Raw genomic sequence first — 10,727 nt, 5'->3', positions numbered from 1 at the left:
AAATAAATAAATAAATAAATAAATAAAACATCCAATTTTTAATGGTTCTGTAGCTGCAAGCTGTACTTTTGCTCCGTGTTCTCAAAGTCAATTTCTATAGAGAAAGAATCTTGTGATAATCACACTGGATCAAACTGCCTTCAACTAAACGGTATCTTCTACTCCCTTAGGCATTAACTGTTTCTTCTGAAACCCTCCAAGTAGAGGAAGCTATCTCTACTAAAGAACATGCTTCTGGAATGTGTCTTTAGGGACCAGTAGTAAGTGTACTACAGCATTACCTTAATGACATCAAGATTAAGAAGGTTTTTCCACCGTGATTCAGGGAGGAGCGACAGAGTCACCAACTGCTCACTCAGCTGTTCTGGGGAGTCATACTCTATCATTTCATCACTTGGTTCTGTGGTTTCTCCCGATAATTCCACATCTTAAAACAAAAAATTTTCAGGTAAAACAAATTAATGCAGAATGAAATTACTTTATTCCAAATCCATTAGTATTTCATAACATTTCCAATGAGTACAGCATTATAAACCCTATTGACTATTTCCTCCTCTTCTCATATTGTCTACAACCCCCATCACCAGACCCAAAACATCTGTCCGCTGGTATACTATTAAATTTCTTCTCAATACCATATCAATTATATTTTTGCATTAATTCATGAAGTCATTCAAAGTATTTCCTATCAGTTAGAAAAATACTTTGACTGAATGCATTAAACTTTGCCTTCAGTAGTAATATCCCTCATGTTAGGTTTATGATATTACACTTCAAAACTACTATTTTGTGATTACCTTGGGTTTGACAAGTACCGGGAAGCATCACTACTGAAGGAACATAATCTGTGGGAAGTGGCCGTAATGAAACAACTGAATACAGGGAAATATTGGACCTGAGAAATAAACATACGAACAATATTTTAAAATTTATAAAAATAGATTTTTTTCCGAGAAACTTCAATTACTGGTAATAACCACTACTATCTTGCACTCGGCTTCAGATTCGAGTTGTAAAAGTTAAAAAAAAAATCTCAAAGACAGTATTAATTTGAAAATGCCTTGATTCATGTCATAGCTGTCATCACAAGAAAGTTGTGCATAAACATTATTAATGGAGTCTTTATTTTTAATGTAATACAAAAAAGCATTTGAGAGATCAGTAGTGGATAATACTTCTATAAGATAACACAACCTCCATATATTTATATCATTTTGACAAATGACACCCTCCACTTAGGGAAATCATGACTGAAGGAAAGATGGACTCAGAGAGTTAAGTCAGAGAGAGAATATGCTGATTAGTCCTTTGGGTTGCTGAAGTTATGGACTTTCCCTTCTCTAGAATAGTCCCCTAAAGTGGTTATGTTTCTGCCGCTTGACCCTGTACCATGGCCTTGGATAACTCATCAGGCTGTAGATATCTCTCCCAAAGTGGGCTAATCAGATTCTCTTTCACATATATTATAAATCTGGAATGTAAATAATAATTGGGAATATCTGGTTCTGAGTTATATTAATAGTGGCACTGTATACTCCTGCTGAGGTCCCACAGGTACTCTACTATTCTTCTCTTGTCTTGATTGTTCAAGCTTCTTAAATTCCAGGAGATACTCCATTTTGCATATTAAGGTGGCCAGAGTCTATTTCTATTATATATTTAATTTATTTTCCTACTCTGAAAATCAAATTATGAAATTTTAAAGGAATCCATTTTTTTCTCTTAATAATAATAAAGGAATTAAACATGTGAACTCAGAAAACAGATAAAATTTTTCTAGACCACGATGATGGACCATTTATTTCAAACTCTTACATGTTCATCATCACCACCATTAATATCGTTACAGGGTTATGAAGAGTTATGTAACTAGACTGAATCTTAGAAAGCAAAATTTTGCCCATACTTATGGCTTAGTTGAAAAGTTGGCCAAAGTCATAAAGCGGTCCTGGAGCTGTGGCAGGAAGACCAGGGCCTAGTGGGGACTCCTCCTCCCTAACATTTCAAAATTCACTTAACCTTTCTGCAAATCAAAGCCAAATATGATAGGGCTGCTGGGGTGGTTTGGTTGGTTAAGCAGCCAGCTCTTGACTCTGACTCAGGTCATGATCTTGTGGCCCTGGGATTACACTCTGCATCCAGATCTACACTCATTGGAGAGTCGGCTTGAGAATTCTCTCTCTCTCTACCCCTCCCCCCGCTTGCATTCTCTCTCTAAAATAAATAAATAAATCTTAAAAAAAAAAAAAGAGCCAAATACGATAAATAAAAATCAGTCACGTGGTTTAGAATTTCACACTTGAGCAAAGATCTAAATTATCAAGCAGATGTTCAATCAGTCACAAACTTATGGTGAAATAACTCTATGTGAAATTTCTATTTTATAAATTAAAAAAAAAAGAAAGCTAAATGGCAATGTTAGCAACTATGATTTTCTGACAATATCATCGTCCTCCTCCTTACCCACAACAGAAATGTATGAAATAACTTACCAAAGATAAATTCCAAGGTGGTCCACGTGCGAAGTCGCCAGAAAGTCTCCAGTAGGGGACATAGTAACATTAAGAGGAGCAGAGTCCAACAAAAAGCTGTCTATAAGGCTATAAAATGAATTATAATGTTAAAGTATTTAAACTCTACCAAAAAAGGACATAACTCACAAAATACATTTTTGCTAAAAGAACAAGGGATGAGAGATAAAGAAAATACTCATTTTTGATTCTCATAAATCAATACCAGAAAGCCATCACTAACAAAGAGCTTTGTCAAATTAATATGTAAAAATGATCTCTCTTAATGAGAAAACCGAGAACACTTAAGTATACCAATTAAATGAAGAAAGAGTTTCAACGATAGGGAAAATACTAGAGGAAATGCTCTATTTTTCTGGAATGCCATTTTGGTAGACTGACTTGGGGACAAATTCTGAAGACGTAACACATTTAAAATAAACCTGATTACCAGTACTCTCCTGTATTTTTGTTATTCCAGTGAAATTTTCAATAAGGCTTATTAGTAAGCGACAAAATGGCTGTAAATAATAGTAAGAAAATAATGGAAAAAAATTTTGAGCACTTCTACCTATTTGTGAAACATGAAAATTTAGCCTGTAGAGCATAACCACAAAACAGCTAATGGAAACCCAGTCTCACAATTTTAAAATGCTGGAGGAGCTGAAAAGTTGGAGAGGAAAGGGGAGGGATCACACCCAGGCAGGAGACACAAAAGAGGATTCTCAGAGAACAAAGTGATTGAAATAAGCCTTACGAATGAACAGGATCTCAGGGGATGTTGTTGGAAGAGAAAGTACTTTCTGGCTGAGGAAAATGTGGAGGGTAAAGTGAGGGTAAATGCAATTGGGTACAAGTGAGAAGTGGTTTGGTACATAAACAGGTGCATAAGCATAAGGCTGCATACAGCACCTTGAATACCAAACATCTGAGTTTGTTTTTATCTTTTAATCAGTGGAAAAGTCACTAAAGGCTTTTGAGCAGATAGTGGTGTAATCTTTACTTTCATAAGAAAACTTGCCATCAAAATATAGAATAAACGTGAACAGGAAGTACGCTGAGATGAGGGCAGTAGTCCTCTAACCCAGCAACAAAGATCAGTAGTCCTCTAACCCAGCAACAAAGATCTCAACTAGAGTGGTGGCAGCAGGAAGTGAAGAAAGGTGGATTTAAAGGGCAAAAAGAAAGGTCTAACCCACTGGCATCTTGCAGAGGAGGCTCTGACTACTGGCTGAGTGTGAATATTTTGTATACTTTAAGAAAATAATACTGGTTTTAATCACAGCGAACTACATTATTCACTGAAGCCAATATATTATCCGTGGGAAAGCACAGGAAAATGATTGAAGTTTAAAATCCACATGAAGGGGCACCTGGCTGGCCCAGCTGGTTAAGCCTCTGACTCTTGATTTTGGCTCAGGTCACAGGGTCATGAGATGGAGTTGCTTAAGATGCTCTCTCTCCCTCTCCCGCTGACCCTCCCCCTGCTCTCTTTCTCTCAAGCTCTAAAATTAAAAAAAAAAAAATCCACATCAAATAAAACAAATTACATCAAGTAAAAAAAAAAATAATAGCAGTTAACACTCTCTAGTGCTCCATGCTAGGAAGTACCCTGAGCACTTGAGACTACTTAATTTAATCTTCACAACCCTCTGAGACAGACCTGTCCATACTACACAGAGCAGAAAAATGAGGTCCAGAAGATTTAAAAACCTCCTCAAGGTAGAAAGCAACTGAGTCAAGGATCGTCACCCAAGCAGTCTGAACTCTTAATCACTATAAATTCAGCAAAACCACTACTGAAACTAAAGATACAATCAACAGCTCAATAGCATATACAGACCCAGACACTGATGATTCATGGAATACACTCTAAGCTGCTCAAATGTAAATGAAGACTGGCCAGTGGCAACATTAAGTGACTTGTTCATGATAAAATCTCTTTCTCAATTTGTTCAGAGTGATTAAAAATGTAACCTTTAAATAATGAATGCAACATAAGAAAACAAGACTAAAATTAGGAGCACTGAAGACACATAGCAAAGTGTGCTCAGGACAATGACTGCTGTTTAATTCTTAGTTATAGGGAAACAAAGATGACTAATAACCTGTCTCATTTCTGCTCAGACCTACTTTGGAAGCTCAGAAGAATGGTTTCTCTTAGGGATCAAGGAGATTTGGGAGGAAAGGAAACATTTGCCAAACATTTATTATATACCAGAGACAGTTAAATTATGTTACTCACTTAATTCCAACAACCCGGAGCAGAAACATTACCTCAGTGCATAGAGATGAAAATTAAACTTAAACACAACAATTTCAGATTTTACCATTTCTTGTGTCTTCATCAACATCTGTTCATTGAAAGTTATGTGAGGGTTGAAACTTCCTAACACATTTAGAATCTGTTAAAAAGAGAATCTAATGCTTGACCAAATTTATTATTTTGTCACATTCACTGTGCAACTTGATTTCCACAGCTGTTGTGTGTGGGCGGACTGGCTGTCCACGGTGTAAAAGCATCAGACAGAAAAAGGTGGTTTTCACATACAGTGCTCATAAAGTGTCAGTGTACATACAGGCTTAATCCCAGACCTAACTACCACATAGTCTTCTGCTAATCCCACAAAATGAACAGTCCTAGGTAACTTATATATTTTTTGAGAGAACATTAATAAAATTCTCATTCTACGGGATCAGATTTTTAAGCACAGAGAAGTGCATATACAGGTAACATTAATTTCTTTTTCTTTTTAAAGATTTAGAGAGAGAAAGAGAGAGAGCAAGAGAGCACGCACCCACAAGTGCAGGGGGGGAGAGGCAAAAGGTTAGGAAGTCTTAAGCAGACTCTGCACTGAGCACAGAGCCCACTTCTGGGCTCAATCCCATGACCCTGGGATTACGACCTGAGCCAAAATCAAGAGTCAGATGCTTAACTGACAGCACCACCCAGGTACCCCTAAGTACTTTCTGACTATATTCTAAACAAATGCAGACAGTGTCTAGATGTTCAATTTTGAAAGTGACAGAATTACTTTACACAGGTATCTTTAATGAACAGAACAAAAGAGATGGTTTTGCCTCAGTGAGAAAATCCAAAACAATGTTCTAGTCCAACTATTTTCATGTAATGCTCCACAGAAAGCAGGTGTCAGACGGTGAGAAAGAACAAAATGCAAAATTCTATTCAACTATTTACTTTTCTATTTTTCTCACCCCCAAAGGGGTTCAAGCTGAACTTCTAATAGATTAAAAACAACCAGAAAAAAGAGGTGGTAGTGGTAGGGGGTGCCAGATAATTTCAGAGAAAAAAATTTCAACTCTGCTTCTCAGAGAATCCTACAGACCACAAGAATATTTCAGCACTTGAAAACACTTTACAGAAAACAGTTGAGAAGCTAAGCGATTTGTTTTAGACAGGCAGTAAAACAGATGGATACACCTGCATGTTGCCACACTCAAAGGTTTGCTCAGAGATAGTTTCACTTTTCAGACTATATAGTAAGTAAATTCACTCCTTAAATACTTAACATGTTATGTAAATGATGAAACTGCTTACTGAAGAAAGAACTACGAATATCCAAAGATTACCCTAGTAATTATGTTTTTAAAAAGAGGAGGAATCAAAAAACCCAACAGTTACCTATGGTCATATGATGAAATACTGATCCTCACTTCCTTACTATTTTCTACATCAACAACATCAATTCATCCTTAGAACATGACACAACCAAGCAAAGTCGATTATTCCAACTACTGGGAAATCTGCTTTTCTCCTATGCTTATTACAGCAAAATGTCACTTACAACTATGCCACCTTGGGTAAATCTCTTCTCTCTGAGCCTCCATTTTCTCATTTGCAAAATGGGACTAGTAACAGTAGTAGTGGTACCTACAGCTATTAGGATATGAGGGAAGATGCCTAGCACTCATGGTAAATGGCGGCTTAGCTGCAATTAGGCAGCGGCACTTGTGCTGATACTGCTTTTCAAGCTTTCTCATTTGCTCTGCCTCATAGCTGAACCAAATAAGCACTTATGTTTTTCTTTATTAAAATATATTTTGGTTCGGGGCACCTGGGTGGCGCAGTCGTTAAGCGTCTACCTTCGGCTCAGGGCGTGATCCCAGCGTTCTGGGATCGAGCCCCACATCGGGCTCCTCCGCTAGAAGCCTGCTTCTTCCTCTCCCACTCCCCCTGCTTGTGTTCCCTCTCTCGCTGGCTGTCTCTGTCAAATAAATAAATAAAATCTTTTTAAAAAAAAAAAAAGAAAAAATATATTTTGGTTCAATCGATTGGTGTAGAAATTATTAATTTTCTTTTATTGTAACAATGACTGATTTCTTGCTCATGTGTGTCTCCCAGCATTCCTCTGTATTCACTTAATATTGTCTCAGTGCTCATCTAAAAATATCAGAATAGAAATCATGGAAAATCACTCTGATTTAAATCTGACAGATTTAAATCTGTTCAATTTTTTACTGAAGTAAGAAACTCAGAGAAAACGCTAAGGTTGAGTCAAAGACTGGTGGCTTTGAATGCTAGTTTCAGATCCTAATTCTTCCATTCCAAAGATAAGCTTACCACTTTTAAAAAATATTTTGCCAAGGGGCGCCTGGGTGGCACAGCGGTTAAGCGTCTGCCTTCGGCTCAGGGCGTGATCCCGGCGTTATGGGATCGAGCCCCACATCAGGCTCCTCCGCTATGAGCCTGCTTCTTCCTCTCCCACTCCCCCTGCTTGTGTTCCCTCTCTTGCTGGCTGTCTCTATCTCTGTCGAATAAATAAATAAAATCTTTAAAAAAAAAAAATATTTTGCCAATTTAGTACTACTGAACATTAACCCATCTCTCCTATCTAATGTGAACTGAAATAAAAAGGTAAGTGAAAAAGGCAAAAATTATGCCAACTTGTTACTTGTACAACTTTCCTACTGTAAAGAAATTTAATCATAATATTCATTTTTAGAAAATAATTAGATTTTGTTTTACTATATTTTAAGTGATAAAAAGACACATCTGTGGACAAAGGTCCCTAGTTATTAGGGCTGGACCCATTAGACACTGTTGCTGTGCATATTCCAAATCTTGTATATATGTTGGATAGATAGCTATGCCTCATTCCTGTATGAAACTTAAAGGGAAATGAGTACATCAGGGTTTTTCCTTTCTAAAGGTCAAATTGCTTTCAGGTATGAACTTATCAATTCCTGAGAAAAGAGGAAGTACAATTGGACAGAGCTTAATTTAGGAATATTTCAGAGGCTTAAAAAGTGCCATGTTCCTTCTCATTTTCCCCATCTTTCTTTACAGTATGTTCCTGTTAAAATGGACACATCACTGTTCCCATCACTACTTTCATACTTATCTAAGAAATTCCGTTAAGCGATATGATTTTAAACTGTGTCTATTCCTACATAATTTTTAACAACAAAGCTAGCTCCCTTGCTCTCTCTGTAGTTCTCCACTGTTTAAATTATTTAACAGAAGTAGATAATTTTTCTCTTTAAGTGCTGTTTTGTAACAAGTTTCACTATGAAACAGATTTCTGAACACTGCTGGTGTTTTACCCAAATCTTAAGAAACACACTTTCATTACTTTATGGTATCTAAAACATCTTCCTTTAAGAATTATGTTAGAGACAGAAAATACACAATATACACAAATGAAAGTTAGGCTTTTCAGCCTTTTAACTAAATTCATATGAACAACAAAAAGACACTCAACAGAAGTTTGCAGTTCTGAAGTCTGAACTCTATTTTGGAGTACTGAAAAGATCATATGAGCTTTCCTTCAGTCTATGCAACTCACTTCTATATCTCAATTTTGCAGGAACAGAAAAGCTAACAGAGACTGCATTTTCCTTACTACTATCTTTTATAGCACTACTCCCTGCTATTTAAAAAATCAAAAACACTCCAAGGAAAAAATATAGTAAGGTCAGAAAAATCCCCAAATGTATTCATATTTACAGGGCACACAACCATTAACCATAGGTAAAAGTTACAAGTAAAGACAATGACTGAGAAATCTTTTGACAGAGGTTAGGGATCTAAAAATAAACTCACCACCCAGATGGAAGGTCCCAAGTTCTAACGGAACAATCCATTGAAGCACTTATTAACCAACGACCATCAGGACTAAAAGCCTTCAAATTAAAAAGGAAAAAAAAAAAGAATACATATACAATGAGTGCGTGCTTATTTACCTATGTACGCTTGTGTATGTATGTTTAACAGCTTAAAGAACATAAGAAATGAAAATAAGATGCAGGCTTCATGAAAAATAAGTCTGAGTAAAATTTAGACTACCTTATTTTATAAAAAAGAAGGTATCATTTCTTACATACCACTGTTTGGATATAGATAAGAATTAAGTTTTTATATGAATTATAAAAAGCTTTAAAAGTTAACAGTATCATCCAATTTTCCACAGGAAAAGATTACTCCATAATCTTCTATACTTAAGAGATAGTTAACAAACTATTTGATTACAAAACATTTTTAGCATAAAACTGCTATTCTGAGAACATTCAATTAGAAATATCTTGTTAGTCTAATTTCATTTATAAATTTCTGTGAAAGAAACAAAAGTCATTTTTCACTGAAGAGTCTATACATTAGACTGACTTTCTAAGAATCCAAAATGATTTTGAAGAATGTAAATTCTCTTAAAATATTAAAGTTACTAAAGAATAACTTCTACTTTTACTTGCAGCTTCAGTTAAAACTTTTATAATGATGTTTTATTTCCAAAATATAACTTAAAACCACAATAATCAGAATTTCAAAATAAATTTAAATAATAAACTACTTATGCCACTTTATTTTTATTTATTTATTTTTTTTTAAAAGATTTTTTATTTATCTATGTGACAGAGAGACAGCCAGCGAGAGAGGGAACACAGCAGGGGAGTGGGAGAGGAAGAAGCAGGCTCCCAGCCGAGGAGCCCGATGTGGGACTGGATCCCGGAATGCCGGGATCACCCCCTGAGCCGAAGGCAGCTGCTTAACGACTGCGCTACCCAGGCGCCCCTTATGCCACTTTAAAGAAGCTGTATTTGTTCTCTTGATATAAATGGATAAATAGCTCTCATTTTCCTGTAGCACATAAGAATTATGAGGCTTAGATAAGATCATATGTGAAAGAAGACCCAAAACAAAAAACTTTAATTTTTATAATGGTAGATTATTTAGCCAGGAGTCTAAACACACCACAGGGATTATGACCATCCATATTAACAGATGATAATGGGATAAACAGATTCCAATCTGTTCACTGGGTTGCAGTGATACACTGGAAACTCAAATCTTAAAGTACAGTGAATTCAATTTACAGAATAGTGCACATTAACAAAGGATGGGGAAAAATGACTCTGCTAGTACAGTCATGTTATAAATGCTCATAGATTTAATTGAACAGGATAACTTTACTAAGTAGGAGATATTACAGACACACAAGGTCAAAATAAGGTTGGAAAAGGAAAGAAATACAAAGAAAAGCTGACATTGACTGTTTTCAAAAATGCATCAAAAAAATTTCATCAAAATTACTCCACTCCTGCCCTCATTTCTACAGATGCTGTCACAGCAAATCCTGTCAGTGGGTAGTTCTGCCAATCTCTTATCTGCAGAACACAATTTCCTGACTTTTTTCCCCTATTTTAAGGAAATGGGTAGCCATTGCAAATTCTGTTTTTTTGGTGCAAGAACAGATAAATAAATGTAGCTGCTGGAATTGCCAGTGAATAACCCAGATTTTAATTTTTTCCTGTTTTCAAGTAAATCAAGGTTCTGTAATTGATGAAAAATAACAATATGTACTTAATATAGTATATATTAATATACACTTTATATATCAATATACACTTTTCAAATTATCATATCCCACTATATCGTATCACATCACATATCCCACTATAAGAATATAATATCATATTACGTATCATATCACATATCCCACCATGAGAATGTATTAGTAAGTTAAGATACATTTTTATTAATTAAACTGTTTTAGAGTTAAGAAATACAAACTAGAGGAGGGGCGCCTGGGTGGCACAGCGGTTAAGTGTCTGCCTTCGGCTCAGGGCGTGATCCTGGCGTTACAGGATCGAGCCCCACATCAGGCTCCTCTGCTATGAGCCCTTCTTCCTCTCCCACTCCCCCTGCTTGTGTTCCCTCTCTCGCTGGCTGTCTCTATCTCTGTCGAATAAATAAATAAA

At 36.0% G+C, this 10,727-nt stretch overlaps 1 protein-coding gene across 1 annotated transcript in view; it reads right to left on the bottom strand.

The window, feature by feature from the left end:
- WDR36 (WD repeat domain 36) overlaps positions 1-10,727 on the bottom strand; it is a 40,144-nt gene that overhangs the window by 9,110 nt on the left and 20,307 nt on the right. The window contains exons 16-19 of the mRNA XM_034656608.1: positions 8,575-8,654; positions 2,493-2,600; positions 798-895; positions 282-427 (exon numbers count right to left, since the gene is read on the bottom strand). Coding sequence (XP_034512499.1) covers positions 282-427; positions 798-895; positions 2,493-2,600; positions 8,575-8,654 — 432 coding nt within the window. The remainder of the gene's footprint in view (positions 1-281; positions 428-797; positions 896-2,492; positions 2,601-8,574; positions 8,655-10,727) is intronic.

This window comes from Ailuropoda melanoleuca, chromosome 3 (assembly GCF_002007445.2).
Source record: "Ailuropoda melanoleuca isolate Jingjing chromosome 3, ASM200744v2, whole genome shotgun sequence".
NCBI lineage: Eukaryota > Metazoa > Chordata > Mammalia > Carnivora > Ursidae > Ailuropoda > Ailuropoda melanoleuca.
The sequence above is the reverse complement of the archived record's forward strand: the minus strand, read 5'-3'. Positions and strand labels throughout refer to the sequence as shown.